This window comes from Ranitomeya imitator, chromosome 5 (assembly GCF_032444005.1).
Source record: "Ranitomeya imitator isolate aRanImi1 chromosome 5, aRanImi1.pri, whole genome shotgun sequence".
NCBI classification, from domain to species: domain Eukaryota; kingdom Metazoa; phylum Chordata; class Amphibia; order Anura; family Dendrobatidae; genus Ranitomeya; species Ranitomeya imitator.
The window spans coordinates 535306664-535326868 of record NC_091286.1 but is presented as its reverse complement, the minus strand read 5'-3'; the positions used below and the strand labels follow the sequence as shown (position 1 = coordinate 535326868).

Genomic DNA, 20205 nt, shown 5'->3' with positions numbered 1-20205 from the left:
CAAGGCCCAAAAACCCCCCTCTAGGTTATCCTATGTAGTGTTTTTCCACAATAGAGCTGGAGACTGGTGGAAAAACACTAATAGGAAATTTGAGAAAAAATGTGCAGCAGGCTGCACTAAGAGCAAAAAAGAACAACTGTGTGAGGCAGTGTGAACCCCCCCTGAGCTGAATACAACCGGGTATATGGCTGCACACAGACTACAGAGTGAGCTGCACACACACACACACAGAGACCTTGCAGAACGCTGTTAAAACAGCGCTGCAAGGCAAGAGCAAGGTGAACAGTGAAGAACACACAGCGTTTTGCTAAATTAGCCTTTGGAAAGGAAAATAAAGCAATTAGCTAGCTCAACTGGCCCTCAGTTAGAACACAGCGTCCTGTCCCTAACTGAAATCACAGCAGAGTGAGCGCAAAATGGCGGCAGCGCTTTTTTATAGTGCAGAGTGACATCATTTCAGCAGCCAATCCAAGCCTTGCCAGTACTTACATGCCCACCATGCTAAACAGGATGTGCCCACACTTTCATTCATTCCTCATTGGCTGCTGCGTTCAATTTGAATTCTGGGAACTTCCGATTCCGGTATCCGATACGCGGGAAGTATCGGAATTCAGTATCGGAATTCCGATACCGCAAATATCGGCCGATACCCGATACTTGCGGTATCGGAATGCTCAACACTAGTCACTGGTGATCACTATACTATCTGTACACTATACACTATATACAGAGCTCCTTTGTATAATGTCACTAGTGATTGCTGTATTACATGTACACTGTACCCTATATACAGAGCTCCTGTGTATAATGTCACTAGTGATCACTATATTATCTGTACACTATACACTATATACAGAGCTCCTGTGTATAATGTCACTAGTGATCGCTGTATTACATGTACACTATACACTATATACAGAGCTCCTGTGTATAATGTCACTAGTGATCGCTGTATTACATGTACACTGACACTATATGAAGAGCTCCTGTGTATAATGGCATCGGCGACCACCGTATTACCTGTACACACACTGCATACTAAGTACAGATCTCCTGTGTATAATGGCACTTATGGTGATAGTATTTTTTTATTTATTAATGATCAGTATTGTACTATTCAGTCACAATGTGGTGGTAATATGTTGTCCGGCCATGGTGTAGCGGTATTTGTTCCTTGTATGTGCTATTATTCGGTCACTGTGTGGTGGTAATATGTGGTCTGTTCATGTTGTGTTGGTATTTGTTCCTTGTATGTAGTTGGTCACCATGTGATGGTAATATGTGGTCTGGACATGCTGCGGTGGTATTTGTCCCTTGTATGTGATATTGTTCAGTCACTGTGGTGGTAATATGTGGTCTGCACATGGTGTGGCGGTATTTGTTCCTTGTAGATAGTATTATAGGTCACTATGTGGTGATAATATGGTGTCTGGTCATGGTGTTGTGGTATTTGTCCCTTGTATGTGGTATTATTGGTCAATTGAAAAATAAATAAAAATACACCTAAATTGTATTGCATATTTTAACAAATGTTTAATAGATTAGAGTAGAGTAGGGCTCGGCCAAAAGAGTCTACCTTGTTGTCGTCTCAAATTTAAAAAAACCTTTTGGCCAAAACAAAAGCTGCTGGCTATGTGTTTGATCTGGTAATGGGAACTGTTAATGTGTGATTTGTGAGAAGTGGAGTTTTGGCAAGAGACAGCGGTGGGGCTGTTGACAGTTCGAGGGGTGGATGCGGGGCTGGGGTGGAGCCTGGGCGGAGTCTTAAGGGGCCCTGAAAATTTTGCCAGTATGGGGCCCTGAAATTCCTAGTGGCAGCCCTGGAGAGGGAGCAGGGGGGTGGGCATCAGGGGCACGGGTTTTATGTTGGAAAGATTGCGGAAGTTCATGTTGGATAGGGAGTGATAGGAGGGAGTAGTAATGGCAGGTATGAGATGTGGGGGTCCAGGGATGGGAGATATGTCTCCAGCAGTGAGGAGAAGCAGAGAGAGAGCGAGAGAGAGGGCAGGTGGGAGAAAGAGTGGCGACTTGTTTTATGTGTTTGTAGGACAGATTTGAGGTTGAGGAGCGGTCAGCAGAGGACAGGTGGGGAGGTAAGAGGGAGGGGGAGATGATTACTAGGTTAGAGTGCTGGGATTTGTGATAGCGAAGGAGAGAGAGGACTAGTGGAGCAAACACTGTAAGGGCATATGTAAACATGGTGAAGGAGTAAGATGGGTTAATAGAAAAGCTTGATCCAAGTAATAAGAAGTGCTTACTCAGAAGACCCACCCAGAAGAAACAGAAGATAGAGTGGAGTCCTGACTCCTGCCGTGACTAACTGCCGTTGAAATAACTGCAGCATCTGTATGCTTAGCTGCTGTGATGCTTTGCTGCAGGGATGCGCGTGCCTGACCCCACACGCGTGTCCCCCTTAAGATGCTACTAAATTTATAGGACTGACTAAAGGATCAGGTGAGAGGGATTGTGGGTCCTTATTTGGGATAAATTAGCAATTGGCCAACACCCCAGTTGTATATCAGTTAGACAGTGTAGCCAGCTATTGCCCAGTGTGGCTGTTAAATTTACCTTACAGGATTTTTGGGGGGCCATTACTGAGGTACACAGACAAAGCCAGCAGGGAACATGTTCTACGAGTGTGTTGTGCACGGCTTCTATTGTGTCATTGGTTCAGGTCTCTATGTTGGGAGCTTTGTTCTCATTAGGTACCGAGATGAGATCCCCAGACCCCTTGTGAGACCATATGCTGGTACTGTTATCCCTGTGTTATACCTTATGCAGGACTATGCCAGACCTCACGTGGCTGGAGTGTCAGCAGTTCCTGCAAGATGAAGGCATTGAAGCTATGGACTGGCCCACTCGTTCCCCTAGACCTGAATTTGATTGTACACATCTTGCTCCATCCTCCAACATCACGTTGCACCACAGACTGTCCAGGAGTTGGCGGATGCTTTAGTCCAGGTCTGGGAGGGGATCCCTCAGGAGACCATCTGCCACCTCATCAGGAGCATGTCCAGGCATTGTATCAAGGTCATACAGTCACGTGGAGGCCAGACACACACTACTGAACATACTGTTAATTTCCTTGTTTTGAGGCATTTCCACTGAAGTTGGATCAGCCTGCAATTTGATTTTCCACTTTAATGTTGAGTATCGTTCCAAATCCAGGCCTCTATTGGTTAATAAATTTGATTTCCATTGATTTATTTTTGTGTGATTTTGTTGTCAGCACATTCAACTTTGTACAAAACAAAGTATTCAGTGAAAATATTTCATTTATTTAGATCTTGGATATGTTATTTTAGTTTTCCCTAAACGCAACTATTTTCCCGCACTTTTTACCGAATGTTACCGATTTTTTTTTTTTTCTTCCGATTTTATAAAATTTTGCTTGTTTCCAATCACAAATCTGAATGTGCCATATTCGAGCCAAATTTATGTATGGCAATCGTTTTTCGAACAAATTTGATCACCACTGTTCATCACTTAATGTCAATCAACATAAAATAAATGGAACTTTGCACTGGAAATAAACCAAGATTTTTTTTATCAAAATCCTCAAATACACTAATGCAAATTACATCAATGCATCCTCAAATCATCTTATTGACAATTGTGAATAATGCCACCGAGCGGTCCATTGCACTCAAGAGTACATTCAATTCAACATGGACCACTCACAAAGACCAGAAAAGTTTATTCTTCAGTGTATGGCGAAGCATCGCCATTACTATCCTGAACCTAATAAAGCGAGTTTCGTTAAAAAAGTGAAGCTACTGTAAAATTGTACATTAACTATGCTGCAAGACATTTTTTGCAAATAATTGTTAGTTTTGTTATAATATTAATTACAGATTAAAATTCAACAGTTGTATATGTCAGTCATAAAGAAAATGAACATATTCAAGACACGTGCCACATACGCTGTGATCACAAACTAGACACATGCAGCATGTGCTACTCATCTGAGCCACGTCCCTTGTTGAAAAGACTCACCCAATTCTCCCACTAAGTCATAGTGACTGCCTACAAATTATGCATTGTTCCTCAGCTATATTGCTCTGCACTATGGCTATCATGAGCTGCCTCTCCTTCTGGGCCCCTGTGAAGTTGCCCTTCCGCTTACAACTCATAACTGAGGGATATCCTCCCAAAACTAGCCACTGTCAATAATTGTGTGAGAGGTCCAAAGTCCATCCTAACTGATCGATGGCCCCTCTTCAACACCACTTATATAACTTCTAAATGACTTGGCTCCAAAAACTCCAACAATTAGACAGTGGTGGAGTTTAGGGGCTCTGTGTATTACTGGTGCCTGAAACTGCCTAACATTCTATGTACCAACATTGCGATGCATGAGCCTTCAGGTTTCTGCCTTGTGCAGTACACAATCACAGCACAGGTCTTGACCTGAGCTGTGCTATTTAAATAGAGATGGTGCCGTCAAAGGTGAAATACAACCCTAACACTGGTTGGCTGTTTTGTAGCCAATCGTTGTTAGGCTGAATAATGGCAGCAGCACTGTTTTCCATGTTTGTCATCACTGCTCTGTCCAAGGATAGGAATCATTTGATCAGAGCCGGCAGCAATCTGCTCAGTCTAAAGTGAGCTGCAGTGGTTCAGATTTTATAACTGCGTCACCTCTCTCCTGAGCTGGCCAGAGAAGAACAGTGAAAATTTTGCAGTAAATTGACTACTGCAATGGCAATGCAATGGCTGTCAGTGTCCAATAGAGTGCTAGTCCGAGACAAAGGGTTGATAAAGACCACTAGCCTATTGTAAGACTTTGAGGTTTCATTTGGCCCCACTCTAGCTAACCACACAATGGGCCACACATGTTTTCTTTGTTAATTGTAAAAAAAAAAGTGTTTTTATGTTTCAGACTCTTTGATTCAAGAAGTTTAAAAGAAATATTCGCCCTCACTGAACCCCTGCAGCTACTGTTTCAATACATACCTGGTCCCCACTGGTCTCTACTTTACCCAGTATTTCCGGCCTGCTGAAACCTAATTTAAGGTAGCATGGCCATAGCCGGTGTGACACTGCTTGATCATGCCACTCTGGGCCAATTGCCGTTTTAAAATTTTGTACACAATAAAAGAAGATGGGTTATACTTTCTGGGGAGAGCCTTTTATTCTTTGCTATTTATTGGATGCAACTTGTTGCTTGTTTTATGTACAAGCACCACCAGCCAACTATACGCACTCTGTGACAGCTGAGTTTCTTTTCCATTGCATTTCCATTTCCATTGGTCCATTGCAATAGTAACACTGAGGATAGTGCCAAGCCTTATGTTTTTTATTTTTTGGTTATTGGGATTGTACTAATTATTTGGTCAAGACACATCAGTAATGACCAATAGTTGATGCTCATCAATCACTGAGTGATTTCTTGAGTAGATATTTCCTGTTTGTTTTTGAAGGATGAGTATGCAGAGATCCTGGGACCTGGGGAGTGCAGAAACGGGAGCTGCAGGGGAGCAGTGAAAGTTTTTTACTTTTATATTTCACCAACTAGTCTAATTCCTTTTTAAAAATAATATTCATCTGCTGCACAAGCCTTGTTTCCAATGTTTTATTTTGCTGAACCATTGAACTGCAGCTGGAGAATATACGGCACTGGTGCCATGTCCTGGCTTTACCAAGCATTTCAATAAAAGCCTTTGTGTAACGTGAGTAGTTTATATGTGAGTTGTATTAAGCTAGAAAGGTCTAAATTATCCTTTTTGTATAAAAGATTCCATCAGACTGACTTTAAAATAAACTCTCATCAAGGCAAGCATAAATTAGAATTGGAAAGTTTAACATCTGGTGAAATTATGAAATTGACGTGCAGATGTGTAAAGCCCTGCTTCATGTGTTAGACACTTATTTAATGGAGCATATGATACAGTAGACTAATGGAGGCGAGTGCCTGACATAAGAGAATGCAGTTCTATCCTATTAACCAGTTTGGTTGTTCTCTAGATATGGTCTAGATGCTTTTCTATGACACTTCTATCGCTGAGTTATTTGTACGCCTTTAAGACATGTTATATACTAATTTATGCTCAATCCATCCGCTATCCGATTCCTTTTTGTAAGAATATTGAATGTGTGCATTCTTCAACATATTGCAGAATTTCATAATTTCAGCTTATTTAAAGCATGTACTTGGTGAAAGAAAGAAATGGACTTGAACATATTACAAATACGATTGAGATCCTACATCTCTCAAAGTGCCAACTATTGTACTCCATATTCCAATCACATGCCGCCGCAGCACATCACAATGGTAGCTCGTTGTTGTAATTGGTTTTCTACCAGGCATGCAAATCACTCATATATCAAAAACCCATGATGCCCTATTTTTTCAGGCATTAATTTAGATCTAACATTGAATATGAATGGCTGCTGTATGTGTTCTAAACCATATATTTGAAGTTGGGAAGAGCTTGCTGGCAGCATGGAATTGCAATAAAATATATTATCTGATTTGAGTTATATTCATTTTTTCGTAGCTTTTTATTTTTCAGGACCACATAGTCTGTAGTGACTTTCAGGGTCCTATTTGACAGAAAATACCCAATTGATACCATTTTAAAAACCGCACTCCTCAAAGTGCTCAAAACCACATTTAAGAAGTTTATAAACCCTTTAAGTGCTTCGCAGGAATTAAAGAAATGTGGAAGGAAAAAAATATGTTAATTTTTCCCACAAAAATGTACATTTTGACCCAAAATGTGCATTTTTTTCAAGAATAACCGGAAAAATCAACCATACAACTTGTGAAATTTCTCCTGAGTACACAGATACCCTATATGTGGAGGAAAACTAGTGCTTGGGGCATGGCAGGGCACTGAAGAGAAGGAGCACCTTTTGTGAGCCCCATCGGGGACAGCGATGATAATGTGTGCAAACTGTAAAGCGCTGTGGAATATGTTGGTGCTATATAGCGATAAAATAAAGATAAATATTTGACTTTCGGAGTGCAAAATTGGCTGGAATTGCTGGCCATGATGTGCCTAAATAGTATAAACAGCACACAAGTGACCCTATTTTGGAAACTACACCCCCCAAGGAATCTAGAGGTGTAGTGAGCAGCTTAAATCCACAGGCGCTTGACAGAATTTGATAGCGTTAAGCAGTGGAAATTAAAAAAACAAAAATTTGCCTTTCATCTCCAAATTTTCATTTTCACAAGGGTAGCTGGACAAATTATACAACAAGCTATAAGGTGCATTTTCTCCTCAGTACACAGATACCCCAATTGTGGTTGCAAACGACAGTCATGGCAAAATAGCCAAACCCCCCCCCCAAGTGACCCCATTTTGGAAACTACACCTCTTGAGGAATTCATCTAGGGGTGAAGAGCATTTTTTACCCTCAAGACAGTCACAGAATTGTATAACATTCGGTTAAGTCAATGGAAAATGGCTATATTTTTTCCACTAAAATGTTATTTGGCCTCAAGTTTTCAATTTTCAAAAGGGATAATAGGAGAAAATGGACCACAAAATATGTTGTGCAATTTCTGCTGAGTAAGCCAATATCTAATATGTGGTGTAGTGCAACGGTAGTACACTTATACATTGAGGAGGCAGTGACCCACAAAATTCAAACACAAAACTCCTTTAATGTGTTTCTTCACAGCATTAAATGTCCCAATTCACACAAGTGCATATAACTTCAGTGCATAGTATTGTTGTCCATTTCACCGCACTACTTACTACACGGCATCCTTCTGTTTACAGTCACTAAACAGGCTTGCCTTCCCTTTGACCAGTAGCCGTGGGCGACTACACTGCCGTGTCAATGTCTAGTACTCACCGGCCGCCATACACAGTTCTTGATATCTTCCTGTTTACAGTCATAACACACACCAGTCCTCCTTTGAGCAAAGGACGGTCTACCTCCGGTTCTCCGCTGGGCACAGGACAGTACACCTCCGAGACCAATTACCATGGATGGCAGCACTGCCGTGTATGCTGTGAGTGCCAGGCCATGAGGGGGCATTGTAGTCACAGGTGGTGAAGCAGTGACCGATGTCACAAGTAGGGGTCACTGTGTGTTCTCCCCAGGTTGTGCATGGAGGCATATGAAGGTCATAGGAGGCTGTAATGCAGACTAGAATTAATAAAAGTAAGTGTCAGTCTTGGACATGCTAGTCATGTCCAAGACAGATGTAGGGGAAACCTGCTCTGGGATGTTGTTTGTGAAACAGACTTGCAGGATGGTAGTCGTGCAGTCCATTTCATTCCAGGCCCGGGTTTTCCATGCGGCTGAAGGCATCAGGTTTCTTTAAGAGCCCTGCAGTAAAAAGGTTTGGGTTTGGCGCCAGTTTCAGTTTGGTGTTGGTGAGGGGCCCTGCAGAGCTTTGTCTGTGTGAAGAGACCCAGGATAGTGTGGAGCCAATAGGTCTCACTATGCCTCTGTTCACATCCTGGGGAGAACAAACAGTGCCCCCTACCTGTGACACTGGTCACTGCCTCACAGTGGTCATAAACTTTTTTTGAGGCACAATGCAAAGCTCAGAAGGGAAGAAGCACCATATTGTAGTGCACATTATGGTGGAATGGTTTGAGGGTGCCATGTCACATTGGAAGTCACTGAGGTGACAAAACAGCAGAACACTCCTCCCCTATAAATGACATTATTTTACAAGCTACACCTCTCAATGAATTTACCTAGGGGTGCAGTGACCATACTGACACTACATGTGTGTAACAGAATTTTATACCATTGGGCAGCGAAGAAAAACAAAATAAACCCCCCCCCAAAAATTGATCTAGCCCCAGATTTTACATTGTCACATGGATAAATGGGTAAAAATGGCACCAAAATTAGTCCCACAATTTCTGCCGACTGTGTGGCAATACGTCATATGTGGCTGTACAGTACTGAGCAGCAGTGAATGTTGCTGAATGAAAATTGCAAATCTGTCATTGTAGTACCCATACATTGTGCTCAACTCATGTTTCTGGAGACACGGACCCAATAAATTAAGTGGGCTCTCATCACTACAGATATGCCAAATGTAGATGCTAACTGCGGTTTAGTCACACTGTTGGATTCAGACGGGAGCACCAGCATTCAATGATTTGCACCTTTCAGTGCTGCACTGACAGAAGCCTCTTAGACCATGCATTGAGCTTTCCATAGCTGGTGACCCAGATGTCAACATGATGACCTCAGGTTTCCATGGCAATGATCGGGCCCTCGAGATGACATCACAGGAAGACTATTGGATGGGAGAGTAAGTCTCCTAAGTGTTGCGATCGCAATTGATCACGGCATTTCAGGGGTTAAACAGCAGGCACTGCATCAGGCTGTGTGAGCGGGGTTTTGGCTTTCATGTAATAAGAGTTTCCGGCGGTGATCGTGCGGGCATAGCTCTTATGCCTGCACGATTGCCATGACATAACTATAATTCATGGGTCGGGAACTCCTTTACTTGTATGACTTATAGGTATATCAAATGTGGTGAAGAGGTTGATGAATACAGATTATCCTGTTACTGAGATAATAGCTGGTGTTCGTAAGATTCAATGGAGAGGAAGGGCGAAGGTGGATGGAGCTTGAGGCAGACACATACAGTTGTGGCCAAAAGTATTGACTCCCCTGCAATTCTGTCAGATAATACTCAGTTTCTTCCTGAAAACGATTGCAAACGCAAATTCTTAGTTATTATTATCTTCATTTAATTTGTCTTAAATGAAAAAACACAAAAAGAATTGTCCTAAAGCCAAATTGGATATAATTCCACACTAAACATAAAAAAGGTGGGCAAAAGTATTGGCACTGTTCAAAAATCATGTGATGCTTCTCTAATTTGTGTAATTACCAGCACCTGTAACTTACCTGTGGCACCTAACAGGTGTTGGCAATAACTAAATCACACTTGCAACCAGTTTTGAAAGATAGGAGACAAAAAAAGCGCAAATAGGGTCTTATCCCCAGGATTGTTCTTAATCAATTGTGAGAGAACTGCTCACCTGGTAGTACACAGTACAAGCGTGTAGTTGTCAGCTGCTGCAGATCCACAGGTCAGCGTTGCGACCTCTCAGAACCGTTATAATAAATAAAATGTGGATTACATCTGCGCTGCTGCGACAAATAGATCCAGATATACTGTTAGGGTGTTGCAACCAGTTGACATGGATTAAAGTTGACTCAACCTCTGTCCTGTGTCCTTGTGTGTACCATATTGAGCATGGAGAAAAGAAAGACAAAAGAACTGTCTGAGGACTTGAGAAACCAAATTGTGAGGAAGCATGAGCAATCTCAAGGCTACAAGTCCATCTCCAAAGACCTGAATGTTCCTGTGTATACCGTGCGCAGTGTCATCAAGAAGTTTAAAGCCCATGGCACTGTGGCTAACCTCCCTAGATGTGGACGGAAAAGAAAAATTGACAAGAGATTTCAACGCAAGATTGTGCAGATGTTGGATAAAGAACCTCGACTAACATCCAAACAAGTTCAAGCTGCCCTGCAGTCCGAGAGTACAACAGTGTCAACCCATATTATCCGTCAGCGTCTGATTGAAAAGGGACTGTATGGTAGGAGACCCAGGAAGACCCTACTTCTTACCCCGAGACATAAAAAAGCCAGGCTGGAGTTTGCCAAAACTTACCTCAAAAAGCCTAAAATGTTTTGGAAGAGTGTTCTCTGGTCAGATGAGACAAAAGTAGAGCTTTTGGGGCAAAGGCATCAACATAGAGTTTACAGGAGAAAAAAGAGGCATTCAAAGAAAATAACACGGTCCCTACAGTCAAACATGGCAGAGGTTCCCTGATGTTTTGCGGTTGCTTTGCTGCCTCTGGCGCTGGACTGCTTGACCGTGTGCATGACATTATGAAGTCTGAAGACTACCAACAAATTTTACAGCATAATGTAGGGCCCAGTGTGAGAAAGCTGGGTCTCCCTCAGAGGTCATGGGTCTTCCAGCAGGACAATGACCAAAACACACTTCAAAAAGCACTAGAAAATGGTTTGAGAGAAAGCACTGGAGACTTCTAAGGTGGCCAGCAATGAGTCCAGACCTGAAACACATAGAACACCTGTGGAGAGATCTAAAAATGGCAGTTTGGAGAAGGCACCCTTCAAATATCAGGGACCTGGAGCAGTTTGCCAAGGAAGAATGGTCTAAAATTCCAGTAGAGCATTGTAAGAAACTCCTTAATGGTTACTGGAAGTGGTTGGTTGCAGTTATTTTGGCTAAAGGTTGTGCAACCAAGTATTAGGCTGAGGGTGCCAATACTTTTGTCTGGCCCATTTTTGGAGTTTTGTGTGAAATGATCAATGTTTTGCTTTTTGCTTCATTCTCTTTTGTGTTTATTCATTTAAGACAAATTGAATGAAGATAATAATACCAAAGAATTTGTGATTGCAATTATTTTCAGGAAGAAACTATTATCTGACAGAATTGCAGGGGTGTCAATACTTTTGGCCATGACTGTACATTCATTCTGCTGCCAGTTGATCTGAAACTACAGTTTAAAAAGTGTCTGCCTCTAGCTTCTCTTTTCCCCTTTTCTTTCCATATGATCTTATCATGACTAATTATAGCTCATATTTCAGTAACGGAAAAATCTTTCTTCAATAAGTACAGATTTTATCCATAAATTGAGAGTGAAAGACCCATTTAGGAGGTGAAAGAAGCAGATTTCTCTGCTAAGTTACACAATTGCTTATTTTTATGTTCTAGTTCAGGGAATATAAAAATGTAAATGTCTGTTACCCTTTTACTGAAAGTAAGGGGGATTTTATTTTGGTCAGTCAGACATTTCTCATTATTACATCATTCTACTGTATTACTAAAGAGCATATCCCATGAAGGACATTTTGTTCCGTGCCCAAAGGATAAATATCTGATGTCTGGGACCCCACTTCTTGGAACCCCATTGATTTATGTGGCGTCCCAATTCTCATTCCTTCTTTTCTTACTGCATCAGGACTGAATGACGTACCATAATGGTGCATGACCACTGCTACTCCATTTGTCTATGAAACTGATGGAGATGACTGAGCAATATTTTTGCTCATCTTCATCAGTCTTACAGACATTTCACCTTCATCAGTTGAATATGAACTTGCTGTTTTAATTAGTGATGAGCGAATATACTCGTTACTCGAGATTTTCCACGCTTGGGTGTCCTCCGAGTATTTTTTAGTGCTCTGAGATTTAGTTTTCTTCGCCGCAGCTGAATGATTTACATCTGTTAGCCAGCTTGATTACATGCGGGGATTCCCTAGCAACCAGGCAACCCCCACATGTACTTAGCCTGGCTAATAGCTGTAAATCATTCAGCTGAGGCGATGAAAACTAAATCTCCAAACAGAAAAAATTACTCGGAGGACACCCGAGCGTGGAAAATCTTGAGTAAAGAGTATATTCACTCATCACTATTTTTAATCAATCCTGGCGGCAGGAAAGAAAACTTTCATATTCAGACCTCCCGTTTAGTGATCAGCTGGGTCCCTGAAATCAGACATTTTTAATCTAGCCTGTTGATGGATGATAAAATGAATTTAATTTGAAAACCCCTTAAGGGCAAATTAACTCTTTTGAAGTTTTCCAGGTGTAAAAGACATACCGGTACATATGTGTGGGACTATCACTAGACATTACCTGGTTTAAGTGGTTGAGGAAAACCATGCATCCCACTGATGGAGAAAAGGTCTTTCAGAACAGCACAGATGATGGCTTTTCTGGGACTTTTTGGTGTATAACTGAGTAATACCAGCTGGTATGAGCTTTGGGCCATCTTGTATTTTGGTATGAGACTAAATCTAAAACCTTGTTTATAGAAATGAAGAGAGTAGTGTGTTAGATGGAGAACAATGTGATGAATGATGGCAAGAGAAGTGGAGGAGGGGAATAATTTTTTTTTTCCAAGATATTAATGCCCATTTAGTCTTGATAACAATCAAAAGTAAAATAAACCATATAAAAGCTCCTTGCTCTAAGAAAACTGCGCGTGCACGATCGAATACTTGAATTACAACCTGCTTTGTACATCACATTAAGTTAAATGTTCATTTATTGTGATTGAGAACATAATGCAAGTACCTTTTTTGTGTTTGTAGGACTATCCAAGGGTAACAGTTGGAGTCTTTATTGAACAGCCAACTCCCTTTCTGCCAGAGTTCTTCACTAGAATGTTGGCTCTGGACTATCCCAAAGAGAAACTTTCGCTCTTTATTCATAACAGTGTAAGTATTACTTGATACGTTACTTTTTGTACCGGACTGTAACATATCATCTTACAATCATGCTGTTTAGTAGTTTTTAATGCCTGTTTCTTGGCTTCACTCCTAGTTAATTTATGTTAAGTCTCATGGTCTGATTTTAATTATATGAAACTCGAGACTATGTTCGAAGTGGGTAACTGTATTTAATATCTCATTAGATAGAGAAAATGGTAACAGAAAGCTGACTTTAGTGAATTTGTTATTACATGTACTACATTTGACACCATAAAATGCATATGTTCATTAGCTGAGATGCTAGATCAATTGCTTGCTGTGCATCAATATTCATAGATGAACAAGCATATTTGCTGTTAAAGGGGTATTCTTATCTCCGAGATCCTATTCAAATGTGTAGTAGGAATTATTATGATGATGTTTGCAAATACTTCTAATTAGAAATGTATAATTCTTCTGATAAGCTATGTCATTTACCACATGTCACAGTACTGTTGTCTGATATCCCAAGGCCGGAGGCACCTACCCTGTCCTTAACTCTAGGGGCACCCTAGCTATCCCTGCTCCCCAGGTTAGTTGTGATGTGAATATGCTGGGGCCACATATCTTGCTGTACACCTGAATCATCCCTTATCTGTTCCCTCTCCATCCCAGGGCAGTGGAGAGGAATAGTGAATGTACAGTGGAGTAAATAAGTATTTGATCCCTTGCTGATTTTGAAAGTTTGCCCACTGACAAATACATGAACAGTCTATAATTTTAAGGGTAGGTTAATTTTAACATTGAGAGACAGAATATCAAAAATAAAATCCAGAGAATCACATTACATAAATTATATAAATGTATTTGCATTTATCAACGAGAATTAAGTATTTGATCCCTCTGGCAAACAAGGCTTAATACTTAGTGGCAAAACCCTTGTTGGCAATGCCAAAGTTAATGCCAAAGACCTCAATTTTTGTCTCATCTGACCACAGCACCTTCTCCCAATCACTCACAGAATCATCCAGGTGTTCATTGGCAAACTTCAGACGGGCCTGCACATGTGCCTTCTTGAGCAGGGGGGACCTTGTGGGCACTGCAGGATTTTAAACCTTTGCGGGAAAATGTTACCAATGGTTTTCTTGGTGACTGTGGTCCCAGCTACCTGGAAATCCTTAACAAATTTTCCCCCATGTAGTTTTAGGCTAATCTCTCACCTTCATCATTAGCAAAGATACCCCACAAGGTGAGATTTTTCGTGGTGCCCCAGATCGATGTCGATTGACAGTCATTTTGTATTTCTTCTCTTTTCCTACTATTGCGCCATTGTGTCCTTCTCACCCAGCATCTTATGGATAGAGGCTGGCCTATTCCAGCTTTGTTCAGGTCTATGATCTTGTCCCTGACATCCTTATAAAGCTCTTTGGTCTTGCCCATATTGTAGAGGTTAGAGTCTGACTGACTATGTTGACAGGCATCTTTTATAAAGGTGAATATGTAAGACAGCTGCCTTTATTGCAGGTAACGAGTTGATTAGGAGCGTCTATCTGGTCAGTAGGAGCCAGAACTCTTAATGGTTGGTAGGGGATCAAATACTTATAAATTTGCATTTTGCAGGGAGAAATATAATTTATACAATGTGATTTTCTGGATTTTATTTTTGATATTCTATATGCAATTTTTAAAATTAACCTACCCATAAAATTATAGTCTTTGTCAGTGGGAAAACACAATCTGCATGGGATCAAATACTTATTTCCCCCACTGTATATACACCAACCAGACAAACCAGGAAGGATATACAGGTGTAAATGAGTATAGCAATCCTAGAAATATGCACTTGGAGCCAGCAGAGAGGAACACTGGAGAGGAAGGGTAGGGAAACTAAATAAGAGAGGATGGGGGGAGACTGCACCTAGCAAAAGTAACAGAACAACTCTCCAAAATTCCTTTACCAAATGCTGAATCCTCCACCCCACACCACACCAGGCAGTACAAGATTTAACAATGGCAATATAGAGTGTCAGGGGCAAGAATATATAGACGAGGATATTGGCTTATACTCCACAGCTGAGATCCTCGAAGCAGGAAGCTATAGAGACTTTGGCTGAACAGTTTAACCCCTGCATTGCTGAAAGAAACTTGCACTGTTTAATATGAGGGGAAAGTACTTCTATCCAGCGCAGGAGAACAAGAACTCAGATGTTGCAGACTTATAGCTCCTCTCTGTCATCACAAACCCATGACACCCCATGTTAAGGGCATTGCATTAGCTTAGATATCCATGGATACGACCACTAACTGCTAACTAAATGTCACTATATGAGTGGTCATAACCATGGATACCTAAGCTACTGCAATGCCCTGCATATGGGGTAAGTGACATAGCAAATCAGAACTATACTACAGTTCTAATTGTATAAAACCTACAATGAGAAAAAACCCTGCCGTAACGAAGTACCATAATTTTTGGATTATAAGACGCACTTTTGTTTCCCCAAATTTTGCGGGAAAGTGGGGGGGGTGTCTTATAATCCAAATATGTGTGCAGTTCTGTAAGGGGAGGGGCTCTGGAGTTGTCAGTGGGCTGGCTGCGAGCTGCAGAGACAGCGAGAGGTCACTTGCTCCTGCTCATTAGCCTCATCTAATATTCACTGCACCCACTGTCCATCACCTTGGTGCGGAAGCAGTGCCGAGTTGGTTGACAGGGGAACAGTGCATATTGCATGTACCTGCACTCTCCCCCCCCCCCCCCCTCCCATCATGCATATGCCCCCCCGGTCAGTCTTTATGCTGACAAACACATGGCCCCCCAGGCGCTCTATATGCCTCCCTGTGCTGCTGGCAGGTACATGATAAAATATTAAACACTTTACTCGCCTTCCGATGATGGCTCCGTGCTCCCAGTTCCCCTGTGGCTCTTCCTTTGTCTGCCAATATCCGATCATGTGATCGGCACAGCACAGTGATGTCATCACTGTGTGCCCAGGTCACATGATCTGAGAAATAGGAAGCACAACCGAGGAGCTGGGAGCATTGAGCCATGATTGGAATGTGAGTTAAGTGTTTGTTATTTTATCATGTGCCTGCCAGCAGCACAGGGGGGCATATAGTGACCGGGGAGGCCATGTGCCTGCCTGCCACCAGCATAGGGGGGGTCATGTGCCTGCCAACAGCACAGGGGGGCCATGTGCCTGCCAGCAGCACAGGGGGGCCATGTGCCTGCCAGCAGCACAGGGGGTTCATGTGCCTGCCAGCAGCACAGGGAGTTCATGTGCCTGCCAGTAGCACAAGGGGGCCATGTGCCAGCACCAGGATAGGTGTTATATAGATACCAGGATGAGGGACATATATATGATTTGTAAGACGGACACTGGCATTATAAGACAGACCCCCCAATTAAGAAGAAAAATTATTTTTTTCTTTCTTCACCAAATTTGGGGGTGCGTCTTATAATCAGGTGCGTCTTATAAAGCAAAAAATACGGTAAGTAAAAAGCAAAAGTGCATCTAAATAACACAGGGTTCTTAGTAATGCTGTTTTGATCAAAAATCGCATGAAAGCCATCACACCGTCGACAAGGTGACCCTGATCAGGACATTCCTACGCTGTCTAATATTAGAAACCTTGTGTCAGAGTTAACCTCAGTGTGTGAATAAGGGCAGACAAGAGGACTGTGTCCCGGTTTATGGACACCAGTCTGGGGAAGCCTTTAAATGTAATTTCCAGCTCAAGAGAGGAATGCCACACCCCGGCTTGCACAGAATGCAAAAATACAAAGAAAAAACGCAAAGCTTGAGCTTGATTTAAGTTGGTATACATGCAGCACATAAACGCATGTTCACATTGGCCATAATGCATAAAAAATCTACAAAAAAACAAAATGAGCAAAAACCGTGCTGTAACTAAATAAGTAAAAAGCAAAAGTGCATCTAAATAACACAGGGTTCTTAGTAATACTGTTTTGGATGAAAAATAACACAAAAAGCCATCCCGCCGTCAATGAAGTGACCCTGATCAGGACAGTCCTACGCTGTCAAATATTAAATGCTTTGCTATATACATTGTCATGATCGTAAAGTACACATTTTGATATCAATTTCATCATTGTGGATTCGGGACAAGCAAAAAAGAACAAAAAAATGCCCATGTGTTGCATACAGATTTGTTTCCTGATTTTGATGGTGATTTACTGCGAATTTCACCCTAGGTGTAGCAAAAGATACAATCTGCATAATAATTTCAATCTGTTTAAAATCTGCAACATTTCTGCAGTCCTTGGAGAATTCTTGAAATTTTAGTGCTATAGTATTTTAGATTTTCCAAACTGATTTCTGGACCGAAAAGCTCAGTGTAGCCGCCATGTGAACATACCCCAGCTGTAAGCTGTTTTTGTGCTGCATCAATAATGTCACAACGGTCTCACCACTTAGGCAGTGATTGGCATCAATGATTGACTAAGTGGTCATATGTAGACATGGCCCATAATCTCTGCAGCCAAGTAAATAAATACTATCAGAATGCCCTGCGTACATGTAAGGGACTTCACTTTTAAGAAATTTTCGGACCCACACACCCAGTCCTAAACTTTTCTGATTCTGAACAACGTCTTAAAGTGTATAGATTTTAGATACCACTAGTAAAGCTTGTTGTTAAGTAAAATTGACATGGATGATGTTTTCTATTGACAAACGATCCCCATAGCAAAGACTATTCACCAGCCGACAGAACAGGGTGGTGGTTATTTATGATTATTGAAAATGCTATATTATGTAGTTAATAATGGAAAGTTCCCGTGCTATCCTTCATTTGTTGCCAAAGTGATTTTACATATGAGCTTATCAGAAACTTTCCTTTTTGCCTTCCAGGAAGTATATCATGAAAAACATGTTCAGAAATTTTGGAAAGATGCCAAGAGAGTCATTAAAAAGCTAAAAGTAGTCGGACCTGAAGAAATGATTACTCAGGCAGAAGCAAGAAACATGGGAATGTAATACCATCTAAATACCTGCTGTCCTCTTATTGCTAGTAGCGGAGTTGAAGGAAACTTTGTTCCATAGAATGAAAAAATTATATATATTATAATTTGAACAATGTAACTGAAAGTCTGTGGAATGCTTAATGGGAATCTGTCAGGTGATTTTTATTTTTTTTAGTTTAGTACAATACTAATGGCATTCTGAATTGGGGCCTGGGAGCCCCATATCAGAACATGTAACTTGTATTGCTGTAGCTTCTTCGGTTTTCTTGATGCAAGCACCTGAGAAGTTACAGCGCGCACCTGCCAGGAAAGTATAGGTAAATCCAAACTGAATATGCACTGCTCCCCACACCCATCATTCCTCTCACCCCTCTGCACCGATGTCAGTGATCGTAAATGACAGTGAAGATTTTTACTATCGCTGACATTGGTGCAGAGTGGCGAGTGGGATTTTGGGTGTGGGGAGCAGTGCATGTTCAGTTTGGCTTTCCATATGCTTGACTAGCAGTGACAAGGGAGTGAATTCTCCAGTGCTTACAGCAAGAAAACCAGAGAAGCTACAACAATAAAAGTTTGAAAAAAACTGCCCAAGTCCCATTTCAGAATATCATTAGTATCGTACTGAATATTCACCTGACAGATTCCCTATAACACAACTTCTAGGGGAATAGAGACCTTTACATCATGCTAAATAAATCCCACCTGGAAAGAGCCCAGCCCTCCTTGTAGGACTCTTTAAAGGAAATCTGTCAGCAGGTTTTTGATATGTAATCTGAAGACAGCAAGAGGTAAGGGTTAAACACAGATTTGAGGGATGTATCACTTTTCAAATTGTGTGCTATTTTTGAATGTTTCATTGCTAGGAAATTATCATTGCTGGGACTAGCTGGCTGACTCCGCCCCCCTCCTGTGATAATCCGCTCACTGTCAATAGACAATCTACATATAGAGCCTAGTGTGGGTGGGGGCAGCTTTCTGAGCTCGGCTTCATTGTTAAATCTGAAAACTGTCTCATTGTTAGATTCATGGTTTCCTTGCCTAATCAGGCTGTTCTCAGGCAAGGTAGCAAAAACCTTCTGACAGATTCAATTAAATGTAACTCCGGAATACCCAATTTGGTAGGTTTTACACACCTCTGGCCTTATTTATCTGAATTGTCCCAAGTTTGCTGTGATAGAGCCTGAAACGCATGGACAGTGGTCAGGGTATGCGAAATAGCACAGTTCTGATTGTCTACTCCTGCTATAATCATTAGTCGGCTATTCTTTGCTTTGACAAAGAGTTCTGAGAGTGTTTGAGAACACGGCTTGTTTAAATGGTACTATAACTTTAAAATGAAGGCGGATTACATCCCATTAATGTTTTGTTAAAGGTGGAAATGTTCTTTAGTTTATGCAGCCATATAAATTCCACATAAACTATATATAGTCCATATAAACTTATATACATTGTATGTAGTTTAGTTAGATTACAGTTGGCCATTTAGGCTGAAGGCTTGCCAGATAACAAGAATCAGAAGTCAGCCTGCGGTAACGGATATAATATTCGCACATTTTAATATAGAAAAGTGGTGGTAATATACTTAATGCGTTCAACTCAGATCTGTAGACCAGTATTAGAGCAAAAAATCGTGTAGCAGCGTGCTAACATCACACAGGCATTCCTGCATAGAGTACAATGCGGTTCATGTAAGAATTGTCATTCATACGTGTATCATTTACAAATCGGCCGCCTGTTAAGTTTAATTTGTGCGTTGCAGCTACGTCTGTAAATCTCTATACACCACAATCCAGCGATGTAACCCTGTCATTACTGGCTGTAATAGAATCCCGCTAGACTGTATTTCAACACTATTATTGGCTTTGCCAAATCAATTTAAAATAACTTCTAGAGAAATCCAGTTCCACCGTCCTGGGCCAGGGAAAAGGCTGCTTAATTTACAGGGAAGAAATAGCAGAACATTCCTTACCTATGATGCAAAAGACAAGGAAAGAGGCATGGAGCGGGGTTATCTCCCAGAGCGCAGCTGGGTTAGCTTACATTCAGTTTCTCTG

General features: G+C 41.4%; 1 protein-coding gene across 2 annotated transcripts in view; it reads left to right on the top strand.

Moving 5' to 3' along the window:
* PLOD2 (procollagen-lysine,2-oxoglutarate 5-dioxygenase 2) overlaps positions 1-20205 on the top strand; it is a 267967-nt gene that overhangs the window by 204583 nt on the left and 43179 nt on the right. For both annotated transcript variants that reach the window (XM_069727592.1, XM_069727591.1), the window contains exons 9-10: positions 13069-13194; positions 18039-18160. In XM_069727592.1, coding sequence (XP_069583693.1) covers positions 13069-13194; positions 18039-18160 — 248 coding nt within the window. The remainder of the gene's footprint in view (positions 1-13068; positions 13195-18038; positions 18161-20205) is intronic.